General features: G+C 40.6%; 5 protein-coding genes across 6 annotated transcripts; 1 reads left to right on the top strand and 4 right to left on the bottom strand.

The window, feature by feature from the left end:
• Window positions 1–3,791: 3,791 nt before the first annotated feature.
• Window positions 3,792–5,040, bottom strand: LOC106914151 (complement C1q-like protein 4). The gene is made up of 4 exons (XM_014980767.2): window positions 5,034–5,040; window positions 4,846–4,950; window positions 4,621–4,761; window positions 3,792–4,541 (listed from the first exon to the last, which is right to left on the bottom strand). Exons 1-4 carry the CDS (start codon window positions 5,038–5,040, stop codon window positions 4,108–4,110), a joined length of 687 nt encoding a protein of 228 aa, XP_014836253.1. The 3' UTR covers window positions 3,792–4,107.
• Window positions 5,041–6,425: 1,385 nt separating this feature from the next.
• On the bottom strand, window positions 6,426–7,945 carry LOC106914172 (complement C1q-like protein 2). The gene is made up of 4 exons (XM_014980797.2): window positions 7,939–7,945; window positions 7,533–7,643; window positions 7,307–7,447; window positions 6,426–7,210 (listed from the first exon to the last, which is right to left on the bottom strand). The coding sequence occupies exons 1-4, from the start codon at window positions 7,943–7,945 to the stop codon at window positions 6,774–6,776; spliced, it is 696 nt and encodes a 231-aa protein (XP_014836283.1). The 3' UTR covers window positions 6,426–6,773.
• A 759-nt stretch (window positions 7,946–8,704) lies between these two features.
• Window positions 8,705–12,932, bottom strand: ftr86 (finTRIM family, member 86). Its single transcript, XM_014980792.2, has 11 exons — window positions 12,241–12,932; window positions 11,987–12,082; window positions 11,671–11,904; window positions 11,383–11,545; window positions 11,212–11,307; window positions 11,039–11,089; window positions 10,905–10,958; window positions 10,775–10,810; window positions 10,629–10,688; window positions 10,324–10,526; window positions 8,705–9,244 (listed from the first exon to the last, which is right to left on the bottom strand). The coding sequence occupies exons 1-11, from the start codon at window positions 12,748–12,750 to the stop codon at window positions 8,909–8,911; spliced, it is 1,839 nt and encodes a 612-aa protein (XP_014836278.2). The 5' UTR covers window positions 12,751–12,932; the 3' UTR covers window positions 8,705–8,908.
• Window positions 12,933–13,390: 458 nt separating this feature from the next.
• On the top strand, window positions 13,391–17,244 carry nudt8 (nudix hydrolase 8). The gene is made up of 5 exons (XM_088011758.1): window positions 13,391–13,940; window positions 14,648–15,397; window positions 15,500–15,632; window positions 16,404–16,481; window positions 16,591–17,244. Exons 2-5 carry the CDS (start codon window positions 14,649–14,651, stop codon window positions 16,804–16,806), a joined length of 1,176 nt encoding a protein of 391 aa, XP_087867884.1. The 5' UTR covers window positions 13,391–13,940; window position 14,648; the 3' UTR covers window positions 16,807–17,244.
• mfrp (membrane frizzled-related protein) lies at window positions 17,229–24,643 on the bottom strand. Of its 2 annotated transcripts, none has more exons than XM_088011755.1 (13): window positions 24,193–24,643; window positions 23,320–23,434; window positions 22,596–22,727; window positions 22,278–22,442; window positions 21,968–22,187; window positions 21,553–21,683; window positions 20,491–20,616; window positions 20,337–20,413; window positions 20,112–20,260; window positions 19,888–20,018; window positions 19,032–19,166; window positions 18,678–18,805; window positions 17,229–17,810 (listed from the first exon to the last, which is right to left on the bottom strand). In XM_088011755.1, exons 1-13 carry the CDS (start codon window positions 24,496–24,498, stop codon window positions 17,586–17,588), a joined length of 2,040 nt encoding a protein of 679 aa, XP_087867881.1. In that variant the 5' UTR covers window positions 24,499–24,643; the 3' UTR covers window positions 17,229–17,585. The 2 variants fall into 2 exon arrangements, with proteins under 2 accessions (XP_087867881.1, XP_087867882.1); XM_088011756.1 differs by having other exon boundaries at window positions 22,596–22,721; window positions 23,326–23,434.
• Window positions 24,644–24,965: the final 322 nt, after the last annotated feature.

The following is a 24,965-nucleotide window of genomic DNA, read 5'->3' as shown; positions in this document are numbered from 1 at the left end:
ATACTGTTATTTCCATAATCTCTTTCTTCTCAACTATTGTGGTAGAACCAGACACCGATTAATCTCTTATTGTTGGTCGGGACATGTGATATGTACAAGGCACACTCCCTATTCATGTGAATAAAATGATCAAAATTCAGTGAAAACATAAAACCCCAAAGCCATTCACAAGGTGTTACTATAGGTTTTCACTGTCATAAAAAGAAAAATTCGAGGAAAGCCAAAATATGATAGATGTCCAAAATGTACGAGGAAAACACAATCAAGCAGTGAGACACCGGAAACCTGTCAGATAATAGTCCTGACAAGTTCTGGTTGCTCAAGACTCTTATTTCACAGAGCGAGTGGCAGCGTACACCCTGAACAGGTTGCCAGACCTTTAAATGGCCCTTCTAGTCCATTACAGGAAAACAAATTGTGTCCAGGTAACTTTGAGAGCATAACCCATGGGAAGAAAGAAATGGACTGAGGCAGTGGATGAAATGTCACAGAGTAGATCATTAGGATGCTTTTATCACTGTGTGTCTTGGTCACTGCTGTTAGGAATTTTTTTTAATTAACAAACCTATGTGGTTGGGTATATTTGACTTGCACCAAATTAGAGCTATTCTGTGTTTCTTTTAGACGAGGGTAAGTGTTAGTCAAAGAATAGCTCTGAAATAAGAATTTAATAATGGAAAGGAGAACAACTTTTATTTCACTCTGGATAGAAAAGAGAGTTGATGTTTCGTTTCAGTCAAAATCCTGATCATCTTCATTTACTTGTTGACTTGTGAGCCTTGTCAGGTTTGAGTACAATTCAAATATTGATAATGGGAAATTAGACTGTGATTGTGAATTTATTTGAGAAAGGCTGCATTAACAAAGGCAAGCATCTAAATTAGGATACAGCCGATATCGAAGGTCAATATCGTTGTTCCAGTAGCTCCTTTTAACGGCAGGGAGTTTCCTTTCAGCAGCTTTAAAGCTTCTCTGTCCTCTTGGGACAGCGGCCTGCCTATTCTGTTTGTCCGCTGCTTGATTCCCACATCAGCTGACCTGTTTCTTGCTTTTTCCTGTGTTCCTCTGCTCTTATCGTCTAGATGGAGGCCAGGACGTATTAGGTGCTCTTTGTTGGCTTTGCACACCTCTTCACAAAACAAGCAATTCATGTAATGACCCACTGTAAAACAGATCTCTTGTTTTCTAACCTCGGATGAGATTTAAAACCCCGGAGTTGAATTATGACGTTTTTGGTCCCTCTGAGATGGCTTAACAGTTTGTCAAGTAACAGAAAGAATATTAAGTACAAGCATTTGCCATTTTTTATTCTTCTTCATCAAACAAGAATAATCAAATTCTATTATAAAAAAACAACAATAGTGTCAGAACTGAAGCTTTTCAACTTTTCATGTAGGAGAAGTCACGAGTTTTGATCAATTTCAGTTTAACAATTTGTCCTACCCCTGAGCCGTACTGCTGCATGTTCTTTTCGCAGACCTAGGATATTGGATATTTCCAGATGTTTTTGATGTGAAGAGGTAGAGGAAAGAGTTTAAAGAGATTAAAATCAGGGATCATGAACTGAACTTCAAGTATTTTCTGCTATCATATTTAACATCATCTGAAAAGAAATGGCACAACTACAGTCCTACATTTGAGATTAAAAGAATTTGTACCCCGGGAAGATTTAAATGTAAAGTAATATTTTAATTTTTATATACAATAACTTGTTTTTTTCAATCTGACTGGAAGAAATCTGAATATTTTAAGAGTGTAAGAGTGATGCGACCAGATGTCAATGTAAAAGGTGGTATTATGTATTTTTCAGGCACTAGTGCCTTTTTATAGCTCAATGAAGTAACTGTGTTATGTTAAGTTGTTATAAAAAATATAGCATTAGAACATGATGTAAAGCTTGACAAAGCTGATTCCACACATTAAATATAGAATCGATTTATAATTTACACATTATAAATTGATTCCACATTTATGAGAATCCATTGACAAGAAGACTGTCAAAGTCTAGACCCCTCTTTAAATACCATCGATGTAAAAATTTAGATGGCCATTCAATCTCAAACACTTGGAGTTCAGTAAGACGATAAATCATCATGATACCAGTGGACACACTGGAATTTTAAATGCTGGTCACTAGAGATAGTGATCAAGACTTAGATTTAGAGACAATACAGATAAATCTTTATTGTCATTGTACCAACATATAAAGTTTAGTAGTACAATGAAATTGATGTACAAACCACTCAAAACTACACAGAGCATAAAATAAGCGTATAGTCGGCCATAAATAAGAAAAATGAAAAACTAATTGATAAAAATGATACTTTTGTGCTGCACATGGCCCACTTCAATGAGGCGAATCATAAATTAGAGTTACAGCGTTGTTGCAAACGCTGCCTTCACCACTGCTGTGGCGTTAGATCTCCATTTCAGGTCTGCATCCATGTGCGCAACCAGGAACTGAAAGCTGGCCACCTTCTCCACACATTCCTCTCTGATGGTTATCCTTCTGGAGTCGATCATCGCTTCTTTAATGGCCATGCTGTGATTAAAACAACCTGGTGACCTCGGGCTTGTGTGCTCTCTCATTGCCACCAGAAATGAAATGCCAATTAAGATTTTTGTTTTCCCCATTTAATATTGACTACGTGTAAAAATGATCCTATACTCAGTTGCACATTCCTTGGATCAGAGTATATTGTTTGTACTGTTGATAATGTAGGTTTGACTTCTTTATTTTGAAGTTTGACCCTGAAGATAAAATCCAGGTGAAATAATTTAGATTCTCCATCCAGTCTTATGTGTCACATCTGAAACTGTTTTAAACAATTGAATTTAAAATGGGCAAGTTCAAGCGAGTAGCTAATTTTTGTAGCTATTTTCTGACTCATGAAACTCAACATACGTCTGCCTTACTTGTATGATGCGTCTCTTAACTTTCCCGAATTTGAAGAGTATTTATACTATATACTTAAAGGGAAAAAAAGATGGGATGTATTTTAATTAAACAAAGATAAACACTGCAATCATCTATAAAAATTGTGTTATATATGTTAAAAGTTGGATGTTTTAGGGGTGTATTTAATGTTCATCTCATATGTATGATCAGCTACTACAGCTCTGGAAAACAATGAAGAGCCCACTGCAGGGAACCTCATCGAAAGCCTCCTGGTTATTCCATCAAATATTGATTTCTGAACTCTTCCTGAGTTAAAACATTATCATTGTTGTTTCTAAATGAATATGAACCTGTTTTCTTTGCATTATTGGAGGTCTGAAAACAATGCATCCTTTTTTTTTTTCCTGCAAACTAATACTAAATTTTTGCTTGGAAATTTGGAGACGTCAGTAGTTCTTAGAATAAAAGAACAATGTTGATTTTACTCAAACATAAACCTATAAAAAGAAAAAATAGAGAAACGAATCATTTTAAGTGGCCTCGCTTCATTTTTTCCAGAACTGTATATAATGTTCACAGTGCAAATTGAGCCATAAAAATATCCTGTACTTTAACCTTCAATGATGGGATTTTTTTTTTTTTGTGATTTATTAATAATGTTTAACACATTACCAAACATCCACCCCAAAGATCATGATTTTAGATATCCTAAACATGTTTTACTACATGTTAACATATCTTATACTTCAATCTTCAGTCTTTCAGAATGGCCACTTGGAGACATTATCTCTTCGTAAGAAAAATTCTGAGATTTGGTTATTATATGCAAAAAAAAAAAACATCAATTATTGACAGCAAACCAATGTTCACATTCCAGTATTTTATTGTTTTTACACTTCCTTGTTTGTTGACAATACACAAGAACTCAGATTAAAAGAAAATCACAAATAAAGGAAGCTTCTTTGTCTTAAGGTCATTGAAGGATTTAGGGGTTCGAGCCTCAAATCAAACAAGAAATGTCATAATCTGATGAGGAAAAACACAAGATGTTACACTAGTCAAGCTTTATGTCAGGAAGATTTCAGATCGCCCAGACTGAAAGCTTATAGGACGACATTATTTAAAATATGATTTCCCTCAAAGAGCTTAGAACATCATAATGTAAGCGCCTACATGTCATTACAGAGGAGGAAACTAAACTCCCTAACTTATGCGTCAGCATAAAGCAGAAAGGCGCTGAAAGTGTTATAGTGGCTCGAGTCGTCACAGAGGAAGCATCCCTTGACCAACTTGACTGACACTTTGTCTCCAGCTTTCAGTTTGAGGGCAACAGCTATGGTGCTGCTGTCCTCCTGGTCGCTCCTGTTGAGTTCTCTGGATCCAGCCACTATCTGGCCGTTGACCTGCAGGCTGGTGCAGACAGCCAGCGTGTTGCCAGGAGAACCGGCGTCACTAAAGGAGGTCACGGCCAGGCTGTAGACCCCGGGGTAGGTGACAGTGAAGACGCCAGTGGCCATGTTGTAGGCCATTCCCAGGTTGATGAAGATATGCTGGTAAGCGATGACGGTGTCGACCCCAAACGGTCCGAAACACTTGAAGTTGTCTCCGGTGTACAGAGAGACGGAGAAGGCAACACGGCTGCCTGCGGAAGAAAAGATTAGAGTAGTTAGAAAGTAGAACTGTGATTTCTTATCTAAATATCTTCAGAATGTGATTCTCACCTTGAAGGGTGACAAAAGTTTGGTTTGCTTTATCTAACTCCCTCTCCAGATTAGTTAGAGTTGTATTGAAGTACGTCTGCAGTCGGTTCGTCTCACGCACCATCTTGCAGCATTCACATGAAAGCGTGTCCACATTGCAGGCTGAACACAAAGGCAATTTAGCGTCCGTTCAGGTGAAGATGCACACATTCATACACTCTTAAAAACACAATCACAAGTCCTCACCGCTGGCTGAGCTGGTGACGGCGCCCGGAGCGGCTCGCTCAGGTCCATCCCATTCGAACTGACTCCTACCAGGGGCCACATGCAGCAAGCACAACAACACGACAGCTGGAGGGAAGAACAAGCAAAAGATGCATGAACATTTGTCGAGCTTTGTAATAAAATGTTCTTTTGTTGTGTGTTAATCTCACCTCTCATGTTGGTGATATACAGACAGCTTCTAGAGGAAAGACAAGGTGAAAGAAGTGACTGTTTGGGGAAAAGAATCTTGGATATATAGTTCTCCTGGGGCTCCTCCCTTACCACCTCACATTTATGGTTCTCCTCTTTTAAGATCGCTCCACCTTGTTTTGTTCTTCTTTAATTTGGCCCCCTGCTTGCCTCTGTAATAGTATAACTGGGGGTATTTTCATCACTGGGTGCTCACAGAAGCAGCAACACACCCTCCAGTTCTTTGTTGTTGATGCAGGGCACATATCACATATCGTCTGCAGGGAGGTGTTGGTTCTGTCACACCAGGAGATAACAAGAGATGCCTTGAAAAGTTCTGGACTTGTTTCCACATTTTGTCATGTTTCAATATGGTTTTCTAAAAATACAAATCTGAACAGATTCATCTTCACTCCAGTTATGGCAGCTTGGCTTTTGGTCAAAGTCTCCACCAGCTCCAGGATACATCCAGGACACAGCAGGAAAATGCAACCCAAATCTAATTCTTTTGACCATATGTTTGATGTTTTCACAGTGGCTTGCACAGCCTAATTCCAGTCTTTTCAGCCCCCCAAAATCTGGTTTGTGCCACTTCCAGTAAAACTAAATTGGATATGTATCTGATATTTTTCATAGTGACTGCAGTCTGAATGTTCACGTTGCATCTCATCCCACTTTTACATCATCGATGTGAAACGTGCATCATAATTCTACATCAGAAGAAACCAAAAGCAGTAAATCTGGTTGTCATGAAATGTGGTTGTGTGGTTGTGATCGCATCTCAGAGTCCTGCTGTCATCAAATCTTTTGCAGCCATGCACAGATTTTCTCACAGGATTTCCCTACATTTAACTCCATCCACTTTACCTTCAATATGGACCAGTTTCATGATCTCTGCTAAACAAAAGCACGCCTACAGCATTATGCTGCCACCACCACGTTTACAGTGCATGTAGGCTATAAAGTTCAGTGGATTCAACAGTGCTCTGTGAGACGCTTTGAATATTGTTTAAGGAATATTTAAAGTATTTCTTAATCTCCGTTATATTTGTTCCTTAATGTTCTCTGGGAAATCTTGGAGACTTTTCATAGAACAGCTGGATTTAGGTCAATCCTAATTCACAATTAGATGACTTTTGAAGCTATCCTGGATTTAAATTAAGGGTATCAGAGTAGAATGTGGCTGAACACATACCATTCAAGTTTTAATTTGTAAGAAATGTAAAAAGCAACATCTCTTTTTGATTTCACCCCACAATTATGTGTAACATCATTTTATTATATAAAATCACAACAAAATAGGTTCTGCTTCATGGCTGTGATGTGACAAAATGTAGAAATAGAAGGAAAAAAAAATCATCTGCAACATCAGATTTAGTGTGAACTTTATTTTTTATTGTTATTTTATTCGCTCACAAATTTATGCTCAGAATGACAGCTGTAGGTTTAAGTCCAGTTTATTTATTTTATCTGAACAATGAAAGCAACTCATATCAGATCATTTCATTGGAACAGGGTCAAAAGTTACATCCAGGATACCTCAATTAAAAAAAAAAGAAAGAAACAACAGCTACGTTACTTGTTCATATTTACTCTTCAGTCGACACGATGCTAACAATTTACGCGCACGACGTACAAACTGAGCGCAACGGATCAAAGCATTGAACTCATGACTGTTGACCTGAACAGACGTCGTCTAGCAGAGTTAACGCCAGAGGCAGCTACGCCGTCTCAGCAGCATACAGCAGGAAACCGGTGAACGTGTTATAGTGGGTGGCGTCGTCGCAGATGTTGCACCCTTTCAGCAGGATGACGGACACCTGGTCGCCGGCCTTCAGGTGCCTGGCGATCACAACGGTGCTGCTGTCCTCGCTGTCCAGTCCGTTCTTCTCAACGAGGGTAGCCAGTGCCACGCCGTTCACCTGCAGCTGGGCGCAGGTGGCCTGGGGCAGGTCAACAGGAGACAGGCTGTAGACGGTGGCCGCCAGGCTGTAGACACCCGAGCTGGGAGCGGTGAAGATGCCGGTCTGAGCGTTGTAGCTGTCTCCCAGGTTGAGGAAGACGTGCTTGTAGGTGACCCGTCTGTCATCGGCTACGGGGCCGAAGCAGGTCAAAGTTTTCTCGTTGTTCAGGGCGACAGAGAAGGCGCTGCGGTTGTCTAAAAAAAAGATAGATAGAAAAAAAAAAGATCTGCTTAATGGGATCAGAAGGCCATGATGTTCTGTTCTGCACTCTGCTTGGCGTGAACACTCACTTTTGATGTTGTTGAGGGTCATCTTAGAGTTCATGAGCTGCTGGCTCATTTCTGTGGTTGTCATGTTAAAGAACTGCTCCATCCTCGCCATCTGCGTCTGCATCAGACAGCAGCCACACGCCGATTGGTCGTTACTGCAGACTGTACACATATAAGAAAACATACAAACGCTAGCTTTGGAGGCGAAACTTGGTAGGGACTCCGTCTAAAGAGACATTTAACCCACTTTTGTTTAGATTAGGGTCTGCAGCAGGTTGTGTGACGGCAGGTCCATTCCAGCCGAATCTATTTTGACTCTGACCAAAAACTGCTTGCAGCAGACACAGCAGAAAAATCGCTGAAACAACAACAAAAAAACAATGCATTAATCAGGAAACTTTTGCAGACATGCTTTCCAAAGTTTGAACCATCTTTCAAAATGACCATCAAATTGACACATTTTTCCTCTTTTTATAAAAAGCATCAATTTTCAGATTAGCTGTTTTTTTTCTATTAAATTTGTGTGTTGTTTTATACTTTTAATCAAATCTAAATTTCTTACTTATCTTCAGTAGTAACATTTGTAATTTACAACTCTAAAACATTACACTCCAACAATAATGTCCGTCAAACTCGAACTATTAAAGTCTCACCTCTCATGATGGCAAATGATACCGATCCTTCTGCAGGAGGAGAAAGATATTCACCGATAACACAGAAACAGAGAATATATATTTTTTATGTAGCTCCTCCCTTGGTAACCTCCTAACTTTGCTCCTCCTCATTCTGTCCCTCCCATTTGCCTTTAAAACCTGAAGTGTGAGAATAGATTTCTTCATCCCTGTGGCCTCTCTGTCCCTGACATTTCCTCATAGTTTGGGGCTTTGTTCCTCTTGCTGCTCAGGTATTATCTGTCACCTGTAAGAGACGCACAAATCTCTTGGATCGTTCACAAAACTACGTTGTGTCCAACCTCCTGGCCGGGGAACTTCCGTTTTTTATTTATATATATATATATATATTTGACAACTACTGTGCTGGGTCAAAAGTGTACAAAAAAATCATGTTGAAAATTATTCAACTGTAGTGTCACTGTCCTCAATATATATAAAGTTTTTTAACATCCTCTTGGAATGAGCAGGAGAAAAATAAGCACTATTCAAAAATCAACTCCTGCAAGGATGAATGACCGAAAGATACTCAGCAGCTCACATAAGCCAGATGTTTTCAAGAGAAAGCGAAACGTTAAGGACACAGACGGTTATTGGCAACAACAGTGCACTACGTTTGAAGGAGTCCAGATGAGCTTTTTCAATCAACAAAAAGTACCAATAGTCAAGCATGGTGGAGGTAGCATCATGCTGAGGGTCAGTTTCTCTCCTAGTGAAGCTTTTCAATTAAGAACAACAACAACACAAGTTTCAAATAAGATGCTTTTTATATTTTATTCCCTTTCAACAATTTAGTAACACTTCAAATCACAATGAGATTGGCGCACAAAATATTCTGGAAATTCCACAGTTAAGTGTTTCCATGCATGTCACGGTCACAAGACATTTTGAGAGCTTAAACGTTAGTTGGAATAATCAAAAACACAGCAACCAATCTACGAGAATCAAAAACTCAATCCAGTTTACAAATGGTGAGAGAGTCCCCTACTCCGGCCCCCAGCCTGAACCCTGCGTACAGTGGCCCGGTGAACTGCGTCTCGTAGTGATGGATGAGATGAGCCTGGCTGTGGGCGATGTTGTAAAAGTTTAGAATCCCAGCATGCTGGTCCAGATAGACGCCGAGCCGCGCAGCCTTGGGCGAGCCCAGAAGTTTCTCCTGGTTATTGTGGCAGAAGGAGTAGCCGGTACCAGACCAGTAAAGGCTCCAGGACTGAGCGTTGTGACCCAGACGGCTTTTGTTGTCACTGCTTTTGCGCTCCATGTCCTTGAAAGCAACACCAATGGTGATCTGCGTGGTGGCACAGACAGAAACAAATGAGAGAACAGAAAACCAAGCGATCACAGGAGTAGGTAGCAGGTTTTGATGTGTGACATGGCCCTTCACACAGGGCGGTAGAAGCATCTGGAGGATAGAAAAAAAAATCAAAACGGCAACAAAAATAATCTGCCAGTTGTGCCCAGATTAGCATCTTGTTGCTTATTTGTCAATTCTAAATTGACACCCACATGTGAAACAGAGAATAGATCATTTTTCTGCATTTTTTATAAGTTTTAGAAAGGCACAATTGAATGATATCCATGCAATAATATTTTCTGTGTATGAAATGACTAAGGGTAAAAGTGAAGGCTTTACTCTCTTTGCTCTTCAATAAAACTGAACCTATATCTGTAAACTTGTCATCATTTTTCATATTTTAGTTACAGTCTATCACAAAATTTGGAGAAATTCACAAACCAGTGATGCTACTGTGAACGTGCTTCATGGACAAAATCATGAAGACAGCACAGACCAGTAAGTGTTGCTTTAAGAAGATGGGAAATATAAACTAGTTGGACACAGCTGTGAGGAAATCCACGACAGAAGAAGGGTTTTTTTTTAGAAGCTACATAGTCAACCAGTTAATTATGGTCTCACGTTCTAGCCTTAAAGGCCTTTTTTGCTCCATAATGCAAAAAAAAACCTGTATGCAACAACTGTGTCCAACTGGTCAAACTTGACTAAAGTCTGTGGTGCAGAAACATTTTGGATTTGCCCTTGGCAGTGTTCACACAAGAGCTTCTACAGACATCAGAAAATGAAATTATGGACAAATTAGAAATGGGCAATCTGCCAAAAAGACTAAATAGGGGTGTTTAGGGACATGACTGGATCTTCACATACATATCTAAAATTTTCCGATTAAAAGTGAACACGACCACAGACTGAGGGAAGATATTAAAAGCAATCCATCCACTAGATGTCTCAACGATCCTCTCCAAAAAACAATCACAAACGTCGATGCCTGAGACAATCATTGGTAGTATTACGATCAGAAAGGCATAAAGTAAGGGCAAAGTTGCATTTAAAGCTTGTGTGTAAGGACTCGCCTTCTGGCCAGTCCACTCGACCTCCCAGTAGTAAGGGCTCCCAGCCAGGGGCTCTTTGCAGAGAACTTGTCTCCAGAAGAAGAAGCGATCAGGGTGGTCAGGTGGATTCAGGTTTTCAGAACGCATTGTGACCTTACGACAATCTTCCGACAGCTTCATGTGGCGGTAGGCTGTGTTTGGGTCTATGGTAGGTTCAAAGCGGACTAGAAAAACAGAAAACATTGTGATGAAACTTAAGGGCATCTAGAATGCTTCATTTCAGTTTTATATGTTGCTCTTCATATTGAAGATTAAAACAGACTCACATTTTAACATTTCCTCTCTTGTTTTTGGCTCTGGATTCACAAGCTTAATTGATCCAGATGCTACAACAGCAAATTCATAATGAGCCATTATTAAAAATACAAGGGAAGTGTGACGTTTAGATTAGATGCATTGCAAGTAGATGTACCTTGAAGCCTAAAAGGTGGGAGAGGTGGAGGGTTTCCTGCAGAGTCATATCCAAAACAGGTAGGGGAACAGAAAAAAAAATTATATACATATATATATATTTTATATATAAAAATTATATAAATGTTTACCTTGATGACTCATAGATCCTCTGAATCTTGAAGACTCACGTACTGTGGAGGAAACTATGACAATTTTGAAATTGAGAATTAGCATGGTTAAAAAAAAGACAAAAACATCCATATTGAGTGCATAAGAAACTTACACTGATGTCGCATAGGTTGTGGCGGTGGAGAAACATCAATTTCTTCATAGACTATGTATTAAAAAAAATAATACTTTATAAGAAACAAGTCCTTTTCCCATAATTTAAAATACATTTGTTTCGAATTTAAGAATATTCTGTGTAGTATTGGACAGGCAGAGAGGTTTCCAAACCTGAAGCCTGTGCAGCGGCCTGACCAGAATAATCAGTGGACCCTGTGCTTGCTGCTGCCACACCGTTGGGTGTTGAAGCCATGGGTTCATGACTCACTGCAAAGACAAACTTTTAGTCCGCAACAAAACAGGAAATAGAAGAGAAAACCAGAAAGAGGAAAAAAATCTGACCTATTTTGACAATCTTGGATAGACTTTCTTTGCAGAGGTTCTGTACGGACTCTTGCAGCTCTTTAATGACCGATCGTATGGAAGCCACCACACCTTCCTCCTGAATAATCCCAGACTGTCCTGTGGCACCAGTCTGCCCCAACGGCTCCATGAGGAGGAAGTTCTTGAGAGAAAAACATTGAAAAGAATCAGATAGAACAACCATAACAACTCATTTAAAAAAATAAAAAAAAATGAATATTTTGTGAAAAGAAAATGAAACTATTTTCTAGAACCATCCTTCCTTACCTTCAGGAAGGAGATATTATCCTGCATGTAAGCCAGCCTGCCCAGCTCCTCACTCTTTTGTTGAAGCTGTGATAAATCTTGCTCTAAATGCTTCACCAGTGCTTTGACTTGTCCGTCAAAGACGCTCTCCTGAGCAATAAGGAGCTCACCAACTTGTGTCCCTGTCAGATTTACACTCTTCACCAGTTCTGGAAATAAATCAGCGCTCTCCCTTTGAAGGGCCTGCAGCAAGGCCTAGAGAGAGAAAGAGAGAGAGATGCCATAAATGCCTTTGTAAATATCTATGTGAAGAAAATCAACATGGAGTTTCGCTGACTTTTTGTTGACGCGCAGCATGCGGGATCTCCATGATATTCCTCTCGGTCTCCTGGATTCTCCGTTGTACTTCTGCCTGCATCTGGACAAGCTCTTGCTAGAGACACATCAAAGTTTGGTGGACAAAGTGAATAAATGGATTGCAGTGCAGTCAGATCAGAAGTAGAGGCAAATAAAGATAGTTTGTGATCTCTCTCATCTTTATTATGCTCACCCTCTTTACTAAGGTGGAAATGACATTTGCCAGTTACATACCTGTCTCTGTCTTCTTTCTTCTTGCGGTCCAACCACACGATGTCCCGTGTGTCCATCCTGGCAACACATCACACACACACACTCCTTGTCTTCATGGCAAAACAAATCCAGTGGTTGCTTGTGTTGAGGGCAGATTCTTTGTTCCACCGAAGGCAGTTGAGGGTACACGCTCCCCTTCCTGGGCCCAATATCCGATATGACGTCCAAGTAGACGGGCATCACCGGGTCAGCTGAATAGATGCCCACCATGTTGCTTTGCTTTATGCTGTTTGTTCTTAGCTTCTCCATGGCCTGTGCAAGCAGCGTATTCTTGGCCACATAAGGTCGAGGCGTGAAGAGCTGCCTACACTGCGGGCAGCTGTAGTGACCTTTGTCGTCTTCCTTGTCCCAGTGGTTTTCGATACAATTCAAGCAGTAGGAATGTCCACATGTTAGAGTGGTGGGCTCTTTCAGAGTTTCCAGACATACAGAGCAAGCAAAGCTCTCCTCTTCAGGCCAAACTGAGGCCATGATGATGCTTGAGGTCTGGACGGTATCAATGAAGAAGTATGTCACAGTTTACAAAAATCAATGCTTATAGCAAAAAGAAAGAACAGCAAGGGACCAAAGTAGTAAAATGACAGTTGACTTGAGTCACATGCACTGAAATACTCAAGCTTCCTTAGCTTGGGGTGGGGCTTGTAGAACAGGTGTGGTGGAGTTTCTTTCTATTATGTCACTGGTGTTTGTCAATCGTTTAAGAGTACTTTTAACCTGAACCATCTAAATCATTGTTTTAAAATTCACAAAACAAAATGGTTGGGATAAATGTTTGACATTTTTTGAATAACAATTGGTTTAACTCTCTTTTTTTGGAAATGAAGATAATGAGGAACACTTTTTTGCCCACAACAAGACAAACTGGTTATTTAGCACTAATCAGCCATGACGTAATTCATGGGGTTTTGTGTGAGTTGAATCACTAATTATTTCCCTACTACTAGTCCAGCCCTTATCCAAAAAAAGAGGAAAAACAAGTCTTATGTGAGGTATGTCTGACGTCTGCAGAGGGAGGCGCTGACGCATGCGATGCTCAGAGTCCCAGTTGGATCCGCCTCATTTTTCCAACGGCGCAAGCCATTTAAGGGTTTTTATCTAAGAATTTGTTTTACAGTCTTGTTTTTAATCTTATCTATTAGTGTTGAATATTTAGCCTGTTCCAGTCTCTACTCTTTGGGCGCGGGGTTACTTGCACCCATGTAGGAACGAGGTATAAGCTCTGTGACCCCCCACTTTGTCTACAGCTTTCCACAACCTCTGTGCTTATGATGCAAAATAAGTGTCCAATTCGTGTTAGCAGAACACCCTGCGGTTCATATCATGAGATCTGAGCTCTTTTAGCATTTAGTGGTTTTCATTTAGACTACACAGCTGGAATTAACAGCTGGGCTGTTTTAATGTCAAACAAGAAACAATTCATGAAAATATAAATAAATTGAATCAGTAAAAGTGCTTTATAAGTTGTATTACAAGGTCTATATTTAAAACATTTTCAGTTGTTATACATTCATCTCGTAAGCAAAGCATGTTAAGTTGAACGAGTTCAGTAGATCACCCCTCCCTCGCCGAAAGTGACCATAACTTCTACTGCACATGGCGCCGTTATGAGAAAAAGAAGCGGACCCAAGGGCAGCTAGCCGGGTAGCACGACGAATAACCAGGTATTGTTTTTTTCTCTCAGTGTGAACATGTTCAGCTCTCGGTATAAATATTTTATTTATTTTATAAATATTTATTTGTCTTACGTGTATCCTGAACTTACGTGGGACATGTTGAATAGGCGTAGTTTGTAAGTCACAATTTCCAGCTGTGTAACGGATGACATTAGCTTGCTAGCCATCTGTGTTGCTAATGTTTTGCTACCTTATCCAGTTAGTTTGGGTTGCTATTCTGAAAGCTCGATACAGAGTCGGTCTTGACTGCTACCAAATAACTCTGCTGTGTTATTTGAATATTAGCATTTGCAAAATAATTGCCTCAAGATAAGGTAAAGCACATTAAGTTAGGTAGCAGCAGAGAATGAGTTGTGGGCATTAACTTTACCTGCTGGGTGTTGAAATTATGTCTTTGCTTTAATAAACTCTTCCAAACATAAATATTTTTACATTTTGTCACGTTACAACGTACTTTATCAGGTGGTTTTAATTGGAGACTAGTAAGTTTTACATAATGTAAAGGGAAATGTTTACAAATACAAATCTAATTAGTGTAGCATGCATTTGTATTCTTTAGTCTAATAATTTGTCAGTCTGCAAGTTTAAGAATGTGTTATCAGGTTCACATGACCATTATTTATACTGATGAGTCAATAATAAGCACAACCTGTCTGTACATTGTTCTAATCTCTATATTTTCTGTTTGTTTACAGGATGTTCAGGGGTCCACAAATACTGGTTTGGGTTTGTAACTTAAGGTCACTGCAGCTGTCAAAGGAATTTCGCCTTCTTGCTTTCTCTAAACACATTGACTCAACATGTTTGGAAGTAAGACACATTCGTGCTAGGAGACATGATCAAATCCATGAAAAAAGCACAAAGACTTTATGCTGTTCATCTCAGCTGACGTCTTTCAGCGCAGACAGTGAGAATTATCAGCTAGAAGGCCTTATATCTGAAACCCCCATTTCCAAAGCCATTCTGAAAAGCCGCTGTCATCACCCTCAGGTCTCTGCCAAAACCAAAGCACCTTATATTTTCAGCACTTTCTGGCACTGTTTATGCAACAGGACTTCCTGGCCTTTGGATCTTAGCCCGGCTACATCTTATAATATACCAGCACTTAATCCCCGGACCTCAAACCAGCTCTACTGTCGAGCACAAATCAACTATCACTCCGTCCATCAAATCAGAACTGTTCATCAGGCTGTCCCTCGTGTAACAGACACCTGGAAGGACTGCCTGTCCCCTGAGAACGAAAACAGATGTCGACAGATCCTGCAGGCCAACTGGAAGCACTACGACATGGACAAAGTGAGGCAAGGGGCCGGCCAGGCTCAAGGACAGAACAAAGGGAAGTGGGCTTCCATCTTGATTTCCCTCTGCTATGATAAAGGAGGACCGGCGTTTCTGTTTACTCTGCGCTCCTGTATGCTGAAGGGCAAGCACAAAGGAGACGTCAGGTTAGTGGGAGGCTGGAGACAAGCACACACTACAACATTTTCCTGTATGTCACATTTCATTGATTTGCAGGCAGAGTACTATATTATCTGTCCTTCTTGTAGCTTTGCTGGAGGAAAGGGTGATCCATCAGACAGAGATGTAGTGGCCACTGCATTGCGGGAAGCCAGAGAGGAGCTGGGAGTTACTATTCCAGCTGAAAGGGTCTGGGGTGTCATGAAACCTCTGAGGGACACAGTGAGTGGAAGGTGTTTTGATCTGATTTGAAGGCTTACTTTGATTTGTCCCCTGTTGAATCCACAGAAGTAATAACTATAAAGATATATATATATATATATATATATATATATCATTGAAGGGGCGGTACTATGTATTTTCCAGGCACGTAGTACCTTACAGCATAAAGTAACTATGCTACATTCAGTCTTTATAAACATGACTTGAACGAAATTTGACTTTGCAATTTGGTGCCTTGAAATTGGCATCTGTCTCTTTAAGAAGCTCCCGCTCTTTCCGACACTCCACCTTCAGCATGTTAAATCTCAATATGTCATTTACATATTCTTAGGAGTGCTGGACTGAGAAAATGTTTGTATAATGAGATCAGAAGAGACACAGTTATACCAGGTGTTTGCTAATTGCTGCTAGTTTGAAGAAGCTGAATAAGGAAGGTGCAGAGGAGGGTCCAAGGAGGAGCTTTGTGGAAATATAGGGGGTTTGTGAGATCAGGCTTCAGGCACCCCTGAATGGTTGCCATGGGAGATTCAAGGATTTCCCAAACATGCATGGAAGAATGAAAGCCACAGGGAGGTATTGGTAGAAATCACCTTGAGTCTAAAAAAAGCTTGACTGGAGAGGTCCACCATTCAGCAATTAACAATTCTAACTTGTTTGGATGTTAGAATGGCCCAGTCAAAGTCCAGACTTAAAGCCAGCTGAGAAGTTGGTCGTAATGTAAGGAAGCTCAAGGCTTGTGACTTGACATTATATGTTGTTATTTCTCTGCAGTCAGGGATGATGATTGCTCCGGTGTTGGCTAACCTTGGTCCTCTTGAGGAGTTGGCATTCAAACCAAACCCAGAGGAGGTACAGTCAAATCCAAACCAAGATTGTTTTTTTTTTTTTTTTTTTTTTTTTTTTTTGTGTAATTTCTTCAAAACTTTAATTGAACTTGTTTTGTCTGTATTTCCTTCAGGTGGACGAGATCTTCACCTTGTCCTTGTCACACCTGTCCAATCCCCAGAATCGCGGCTACACAAACTTTCGTACTGGCAACAAGTATGGATACACACTACCAGTGTTTCGTAACAGTAAACACAGAGTATGGGGTCTGACTGCAGTCGCTCTGGACCATACTCTCAAACTTCTTATACCGCCATATGGATCTGTTACTGAGGTTTTCAAAGGCTGAACGTTTCTTTTTGTAGCAGACCTCAATAACCGGTGAAGAAAATCTGGATTTCTTACATCCGGTCTAATGTTTAATAATTCTGTTGTGTTTATTAACGTGTTAGGAGACTGATCTTTTCTCTTATGCATTTGATGATTATATATTATAATCTTTTATGAGGAATCAAGACAGCAGTCAGATTTTTTGACCTCACTGAAAGGCACTGTTGAAGGTTTTCTTCTGTTCTTTTTTTTAAGTAAAGTGAAGGAGAATATTTAAGTATTTGACTGGTCCATATATGACTAAAACACAAGGAAACTTGTGTAGTCATATAGTGAACCAAGCACAAATAGAAAAAGAGTTTACCTTCTTATTTCATTGTTGATCAAATCCTAAATAATCAAGGCTTTTCATATTTGTTGAAGAACAATGCAATAAAAAAATTATTTTAAAGCAGTATGCAAGTGTTTTTTTATTTTACAGTATTGACGTTAAAGCAAGAAACTGAAAAGTCAGTTCACTTAACAATTGTTTCTTACTTCATCTGTACACTTTGACCATTAGTTTTAGTTCCATTTAAAGTTGCACCACTTTAAATGCCTTCATGCTCACGTTGCTCAGCAAATTCAGTAATTTCTTGGTCAAAGGTCATGCAGGTTTAGCCTGACCTCCAGAAGGACAAAGAGCAAATGTTAAATTTTGAAGGACTTCACAACCTTGCCCTGCAGTTATTTTCTAGTTAAAACACTAACATATACAGCCCCCTTTACAGCAGTAAATGTGTTGCTGCAGTTTAAGCTTTAAGGCTGTGAACACTCCACTGGGTCTTGTGAGTCTGGTAAGAGGTGGCAGTTGAAAGGCCAGCTAAAGGAGAAGAGGTCCAGCGCCTGGCTGCACTGCTGCTCAGCGGAGGAGCAGACTGAGCGGCAGGGCTGGAGGACCCCACCCTGAGGGCTGCACTGAGGAAGAAACATCCCACACACCAGCTTTCGTAGAGGCTCGAAGCACGCCAGCTCCATTAGCACCTGTCCACAGAACAAAGTAAACGCTGATTATCACTGTCTGGCTATAACCTGTGTTAAAAACAATGTCTGTACTGATAAAATGTGTCATAACGGTCTACTTTATTTGAGTAGTTTGATTGTAACTAACAAACTAGACACATAAGTGACACCCTAAACTCTCCCCACACACCAAAGAACAAGTTAAGGTTATAGTCTAAGTCTGTGACTTCAAATTACAGCTCATAATCACCTCCCATAAACACACATTATGGGTATATTACACATTTTCTGAATCTTTAGAGTCTGTTTGGTATTTCAGTTGTTAACTCTTGTGTCCTTCGTGTCCCTGGATGCAACTGGGCCAAAAGAAATGTATCGTTTAGGCAAGAAGTGTGCATTATTTTTGGTTTAACAAGCTCTAGTAACCTCTGCGTTGCTGGTCAGGGAGATTCCAAACATGGTTCAAACATGATTCAAACACTATGTTAGATTTATGACAAATATCCGTAGCATAAGCCTCATCTGGACATTCACCAGTTTCATAAAACAGAATTGGTCCAAAGAGGTTAACTTTATGAGCTACTTATGACTAATCCACCACTTTGAAAGGGTAATCACACCTAAATATCTAGAAACTAAAAGATGTGTATTTTTCAAAAATTATGGGTAAGCATTGCCATCCTGAGATGGACCAAAAATTGGTCTGGTCCATGGATGTATATGGTTTGTTTTGGAGTGTGTCTGCTCATCCCAAAACATTTTGTTTTTTTCTTTCTTTCCAAACTAGTTATTGTGACTCTTTGAAGCAATAAAGTAAAAGAAAATGTGTTGGCACAGTAAAATCCTTTCAGGTGTGTTATTATTACGCGTTGTTAAGGTAACCTTTACCCGGTACTGTCGCAGGAGTGTAGCGGCTTCCCTCTGGTCAGCGATGGACAGCCATATGTTGGGGAATGAGGTAAAGTTGTAACTGAGGCCCTGACACATCTCCACCTCTATGATCTCACATGATGAAGCTGGTGTTATTATGTGAGGGAGAAAAAAAAAAAACACTTAAATTTATTGAAACAGCTGTAAGAAATCTGAACTCATTTAAATTGGGACGTCTTTTGTGTCTGAGCTTCTTGTGTTTCCTTTACCCTGATATGAACAACAGATTATCTCCTATGTCAACCTCTCAGCAGCAGCAGACAAAAGAAACTCAGTGCTTCTTGATTGAGGCCGGTGATAACGTGGACTCACTGAAAGGAGGGTAGGTGGAGTTAGCACAGCCCTGCTCATCGGCACCGTCTGAACAGTCGCTCCACCCGTCACACAGCCACTGCTGCTGAAGGCACTCCCCTGTGCTGCAGGCGACCTGGTTCGGGCCACACGTTCCTTATCGGGGCAAACAAAAACAAAGTCGGTATGACAATATGCGTGCTTTTAGATATGCTGGTTTTTCGCTTTCTCTTGCGACGTGTCAAGGACAGAAACATTTTCATTGGAACCTGGTTGCATTTGTGTTTATAGTATGTTATGAAAAGGACAGATCTATATTAAGCTGCAAAAGATTCAGATTCTCTCAGTTACCAAACAACATCAGTAATTTCATTGGGCTTTTCTGTAACATACCAACATGCCGAGTAGCTGTGAAGGGAATGGAAATGCATGCACCGATTGCAGAAACGTAACAGATAAAAATTTCAGCTCCTCTTGAGTCAGTGGTGACAGTAGTAGCTGCAGTATTTCTCTACCACCTATGCACATGTAGGAACTGAAATTCTTCATAATTCTCAGCTCCAGTCTTAAATCTTTGTAGCCTCTGACAGATTTTTTTCTAGGGCTACTTGTATTTAGCTGTCTGAATGTTCTTGTCCTTGCTGTAAAAAAGCAGCTGGATGCTGCCGTCATTATGAGAAATCAAGCTGATGGTGTGTTCAGAGTGATGGGCAGCGTTTTTGCTTTGCTAGAAATGATGTTATGCACCGTTTTGTAATGTTCTCAGTAACTTTTGAGCAACAGCTTATTTTCTTTCGACACATGTTGGAAATATGGGGCTGAAATTAGAGGGATAATAAGAAACAAGAACACTAACTTTATTAAAGCAAAGACTCACTGTTCAGCACAGACACAGCCCGGTATGTTGCGTTAAAGCCGCTGTCTGCCACGCCCTCATCTGCCACAAACACCACTGTCATGTGCGGGCCAGAGGAGGTCAGGTCTGGTGGGAAGGTAGTACCGCAAAACCTGTCACCGAGGCACAACAGCTCCGTCTTAGCTCAATTCTTGAACTCAGGCGAAGGAAAACACAAATATTATCACAGTCGAAGAGCTTCTTACCGCCCTAAAACTCTCCCGGCTCCAATGCTGCTGCTGTCATGAACCTCCACATAGTCAAACTCGCACACATCCTGCGTCTCCAGACTGAAGTTTCTGAAGCTTAGCGTGATGACGTGACCCTCATCAACAGATATATGCCACACGCACAACTAGGGGACATAAAAAAAGGCTGTTACTTTTCCAGTTATTAGTAGTCTGGGTGTGTTTGGTTGTTTCCAGAATTACCTGTTGGTGAGGATAAGGCCTGGGGTGATTCGGACTTGCCAGGTAACCATGCGGCCCAGACTTCTGACCACCGCATTCTGGAAAACAACAGCGATCACAGATCCTTTCTTCTTAAAGATTCCTGTTGGGTTTATAATAGCGTCTGTGCTCTCACCTTTGTGCTTTTGACTACAGTTTGCCTCATCTGTTTGGTCATTACAGTTTGGATGACTGTCACACACAGACGCAGGCAGCAGGCACCGGCCACCATCACACATGAACTCTTCTCTGCTGCAGCTCTCTGGGGAAACAGAGAAGATCCTGGGGTGAAAGTGGAAATGAATGTGAGTTTGCACAAACATAACAGGGGTTCCCAAACTTTTCCAGGCCATGGCCCCCTAAACAGCATTAGCTTCTGGCCGAAGACCCCTTTTGCAAACCCACAGACAATGCTACAACATTTATAAAGAAACATTAACTTTTAGATTTGATCTTCTCACATTCATCTGCTAGTCAGTAATGATTACATTCATTTCCAGAAATGCTCCTCACATCTTCTAATTTTAGGTGGCCATGAGTTTTGTGGTGGAACATTTTAATCAGATAATTTTATCAGATAATTTTCTTAGAATTCTTACTTTTGATGTCAGACAGTTATGGTCATCTTCTGACTGTAATTCTGAGATTATAGTGAGAATCTCAGAGTTCTGACTAATCTCCCTGACATCAAAAGTAAGAATTCTCAGAAAAAGGTCAAAATTCTGGGGAAAAAAGTCAGAATTGTGAGATTTTTTCTCTTTCAGCAGCGGGAATCCTCTTCTATTAATTGTATTTAATTTCCACATTAGAGGTTTTTTTTCCACACTGTCCTCCACAACAGGAAGAAAAATGTTTTTCACCTTCACTCTTTGTCTTATTGTAAACTTTTCCATTTCACTCTTCCTATATGCTGGCTTGAGGAAAGGAAGTTGATCAATTTGAGTAGCAGCCAGTCAGGAAGATGAGTGTGGCCCTCTTTGGGACAATAAAGGCAATTTCTTCCATCCCTGCTTTTCAATAATGATTGAAAAACAGATTACATTTATAAAATAAATAAATAAAATGAATGATTTAAAACATCATTTCTTTCATGTAACTTTTTTCCCCCCTCATCTTCCCTCCAGCTTTTTGAGGGGCCCTCCGTGAGGCCGAGGCCCCCCATTTTGAAACACACTGATCTGGAACACTGAATACTGACTTTGTGCAGGGAGGACAGCTCTGTACTGCGCAGCAAAGCCGGCGCCGGCGATGCTGCCGTCAGAGTGGAAGGTGACCCACACGGTACTGCTGTTTGTGTTGATCGTTGGTGGGGCGATGTTACCACAGAACCTGAAGAAAATGATTCACTTCAATCATTTTACTATGTTGTCGTGTTACAACATTTCGTATGTAAAAAGGTCAACATGTTCCTGAGTAGATAAAAATTTTGCATGCAACCCTTTTGACAAAAAAGGACTAGAAATATTTGCACATCTTTAGCGCCATCTTGTGTCATTTTTTTCAAACACTTCTTCCAAAAGATTGAGGTGCAAACCTTACATTGCAGTTAAGCAGCTTAGAGTAATAAACCTGTGGTAGATTTAGATTTTCATCCTGCCCGCAACCTGACCGACCTGGTGAACACTGAGACCTGCTCGACCTGCTGCTGAACCTCCAACCAGTCAAACAGACAGGGGGAGGGTCCCTCCACCGCCAGATAGGAAACACGGATCTGAACCAGGTGTGGGGGTGCGACCCGGATCTCCCAGACGCAATGTGAGTTTGAGGGGTAGGAACCAGGGTGGTTTGGGGAACTGAAACTGCCCCCTGAGTCAGTCAGGACACCTCCACAGCCTGGGAGACAGAAAGGAATATTTTATTAAAGGGGAAAAACAAATATGCACTGAAAGAAACGAGAGTCTTGTTGACTGAGGATCGACGTACTTGTTTCAGACTGGGGGATCACAGCAGGCTGTGGTATGGCTGTGCTGTCCATGTGACTTCTGTTCAAAGGTGCTGCGGTTGGAGTGTGGGGCACATCATGCCCTGTGCTCTGTAAGCCTGCAGAGGTCGTTGCCAGGTGATTGTCCACTGCCTGGCTTTTCAGCTCTAAAAGAAAAGCAGGACATACTGAGAAAATGACACACATCTGGACAGTGACTTTTGTCTACTGTACATTTTAAAGTCCATTCATCCATTCTGTCAGTCATTTTTAAGTATCACCCATTGCATTCTGAGCAACTGCGTGCAGCAGGAACTCACGTGTGAGAATAAGAGCCAGCGCCAGTCCGATGGCTGTTAGCAGGAGCAGGGCAGCAGCAGAGACCACCACCGCCCCCCACCCACCACCTCTGCCTCTGAGCCGCATGGAGCACATTTCCACAAAACCTGAAGGACAAATTAAGCATTTAATCTGATTTTAAATAACTGAATTTACTCCAACACTGCAAAAACACAGAATCTGATCAAGCATTTTTTTTTCTCTGGCAGATTTTTTTCACTCACAACATGTAAAAATGGCTTGTTGGGTGAAATAATCTAATATTGGAACGAGTGCTTTTTATCTATATTAAATGACTGACTTAAAACAAGCGCCTATATCTTGCTGAAAAGTTGCCTGTAAGTTAGTTTTGTCTTATTTCAAGTGTAGTAAGATATTTACACAAAACTACTTTTTGTGTTTTTGAAGTGTAGCTTAATAAAATGTACAAAGCCTCACGATGAACAAAACTAAAACGTTTCATTTCATGTGATACACAGACTCTCTGAGTTCTGCTTTCTGTCCAGGTAAACGCAAAGCAATGGATGGATTTGACTGTTTTCACAGTCATGAAAAAAACTAACAAGTTTGCACTAAGTAAAACATGTAAGCTAATTATCTCTATAGTCCCTCACTTAGTTGAGCTACTCATTGGTATAATTTATTGTATGTAAACCCAAACTTTAAAATCCATAAATAAATGAAATGTCAGTCAGGGATTGGCTGACTCACTGGCTGCTGGGGGTTTGATTGGTTCAGGGGTGGATGAGGAAGTCCTGAAGCCGTCCACCCGCTCTTCCTGCTCCCCCTCCAGCTCAAAAGCGGGATTACAGAACACATTCTGTAGAAAGGAAAAGGGAATTAATTTAAACAAGATTTTATTAACCGAGAACTTTTTAAATAGACAGTATAAGATAACATAGTCTTCCTCTTTCAGATGTATGTTAGGACTGTCTTGTTTTTAGCTAGCTCAATATGTTGACCTTGCGGTTGTTTTTTTTTTTTGTTTCAATTAATTGACATCGGTCTGCTAAAGGTCATGCCACATTGTCATGGATTTATCTTGAATTTGACCACACCACTCCAGAGCCTTCAAATAGTTATTTAAAGCAATTTATAGAAGAATCTGCTGGTGTGCTTCATTGTCCAGCTGCATAACCAAGATGTTTTTGGGTTTAAAGTCAGAAACAGATTATTTCTCGGATGTGATAGAATGCACACCTTTCAAAACATTTACAGCCATCATTAAGATGTTTTCTGGCCAATGTCTGTTCTGTTTCGTCAGCAGATTGTTGTTCAATGTCTTTCATATTACTGAATCTCTAAAACTGACCTAAAGTGAGTCAGGTAAGGCCTTAGATATTGTTGTGGGTTCTCTTAAAACCTTTTTGATGAGTCTTTGATACTGTCTGGATTACCCAGATGCAAAAAAACATTTAGTAGGCTGTCCACTCCAGGAAGTGCTCCTCACTGTTCCATATGTTCTCCCTTTGTAGATAGTAACTCTCACTGTGGCTCGGGCCCACTGTTGTTACTCATAAAATTAAATAGTACTAACATTCAAACCATCTACCACCAGCTTATTGCTTTCCAGCTTACCTTATAAATGTCAGAGGAGTCAGAGTAAACAGAGACCTGGCTGAGATCAGACATCTTCTGTCTCAAAGGGAAATTCTGATTCCGGTCAGCAATCCTCTCCAAAGGTCCGGCGTATTTAGGAATAAATCTGGAGGGACATCGCAAAGACAGAGCTGTTTCTGTATTAGAATTTTTCAAGGACATTTTCCAGCGTTTTCTTACCATCATGCATTTTGCCCAAACAGTTAGCCTTCTCTTTGACTGCAAAATCTTCCAGTCTTCGATTCTCCTGCACATAGAAATTCTTTGTTGGCGATCCATAACCATAATTCTCACGAAAAGCAGCAATAAAACCAAGATAATTCAGGGGGAAGGAGTTTTAAGTTGCAGTTGTCAACATAACCGTCCTCGATGCTCTTTATTCTCTGTATTTCTCTTGTGTGTTTTTGAAAAACTGGCTACAAAAGGGTTTCAGAAAGTTGTTCCCAGTGCTCAGCAAAGCCGTGTCAGCTGAGAGGACTAAGCCCTGAGAAGGAGGGGAAAATTAAAGTGAGGGGGGCTGTTTGGGGTTTGCTAAAATGTTTGTAACACTTAGGTTGTACAGAGACATACGGTCGCACGGCTGAGCAGGAGCGGCCTGGCGATCAAACATTTGAGTGCAAACAAACATGAACGGACAAACAGAATTTTAGGCAACGGGTGAAGACGAAGCAGAGTTAGTTACTACCTCAAAAGTTTGAGGTAATCGGTGCAGCTTGGTCTGGGAATATCAAATCTGTTATTTTGAATATGCA

Source organism: Poecilia mexicana, unplaced genomic scaffold, assembly GCF_051168715.1.
Source record: "Poecilia mexicana isolate PSO_F unplaced genomic scaffold, ASM5116871v1 scaffold_13, whole genome shotgun sequence".
Classification (NCBI taxonomy): domain Eukaryota; kingdom Metazoa; phylum Chordata; class Actinopteri; order Cyprinodontiformes; family Poeciliidae; genus Poecilia; species Poecilia mexicana.
The sequence above is the reverse complement of the archived record's forward strand: the minus strand, read 5'-3'. Positions and strand labels throughout refer to the sequence as shown.

What these genes read in the sequence shown, in the direction of transcription:
- mfrp (XM_088011755.1), bottom strand. Translation starts at nt 24,498, where the DNA reads ATGGTTATGGATCGCCAACAAAGAATTTCTATGTGCAGGAGAATCGAA. An exon ending in GCTGGCTCTTATTCTCACAC is followed by an intron (nt 22,443 to 22,595) that starts GTGAGTTCCTGC and finishes CTTTTCTTTTAG; the next exon opens with AGCTGAAAAGCCAGGCAGTG. An exon ending in GATCCCCCAGTCTGAAACAA is followed by an intron (nt 22,188 to 22,277) that starts GTACGTCGATCC and finishes TCTGTCTCCCAG; the next exon opens with GCTGTGGAGGTGTCCTGACT.
- LOC106914172 (XM_014980797.2), bottom strand. An exon ending in AGACCCTAATCTAAACAAAA is followed by an intron (nt 7,448 to 7,532) that starts GTGGGTTAAATG and finishes ATATGTGTACAG; the next exon opens with TCTGCAGTAACGACCAATCG. An exon ending in GACCCTCAACAACATCAAAA is followed by an intron (nt 7,211 to 7,306) that starts GTGAGTGTTCAC and finishes TCTTTTTTTTAG; the next exon opens with ACAACCGCAGCGCCTTCTCT.
- ftr86 (XM_014980792.2), bottom strand. Translation starts at nt 12,750, where the DNA reads ATGGCCTCAGTTTGGCCTGAAGAGGAGAGCTTTGCTTGCTCTGTATGT. An exon ending in AAGAAAGAAGACAGAGACAG is followed by an intron (nt 12,083 to 12,240) that starts GTATGTAACTGG and finishes ATGTGTCTCTAG; the next exon opens with CAAGAGCTTGTCCAGATGCA. An exon ending in AAGAGAGGAAATGTTAAAAT is followed by an intron (nt 10,527 to 10,628) that starts GTGAGTCTGTTT and finishes CTGTTTTTCTAG; the next exon opens with TCCGCTTTGAACCTACCATA.
- nudt8 (XM_088011758.1), top strand. Translation starts at nt 14,649, where the DNA reads ATGTTCAGGGGTCCACAAATACTGGTTTGGGTTTGTAACTTAAGGTCA. An exon ending in AAGCACAAAGGAGACGTCAG is followed by an intron (nt 15,398 to 15,499) that starts GTTAGTGGGAGG and finishes TCCTTCTTGTAG; the next exon opens with CTTTGCTGGAGGAAAGGGTG. An exon ending in TCAAACCAAACCCAGAGGAG is followed by an intron (nt 16,482 to 16,590) that starts GTACAGTCAAAT and finishes TATTTCCTTCAG; the next exon opens with GTGGACGAGATCTTCACCTT.
- LOC106914151 (XM_014980767.2), bottom strand. An exon ending in CGTCACCAGCTCAGCCAGCG is followed by an intron (nt 4,762 to 4,845) that starts GTGAGGACTTGT and finishes CTTTGTGTTCAG; the next exon opens with CCTGCAATGTGGACACGCTT. An exon ending in AACTTTTGTCACCCTTCAAG is followed by an intron (nt 4,542 to 4,620) that starts GTGAGAATCACA and finishes TTTCTTCCGCAG; the next exon opens with GCAGCCGTGTTGCCTTCTCC.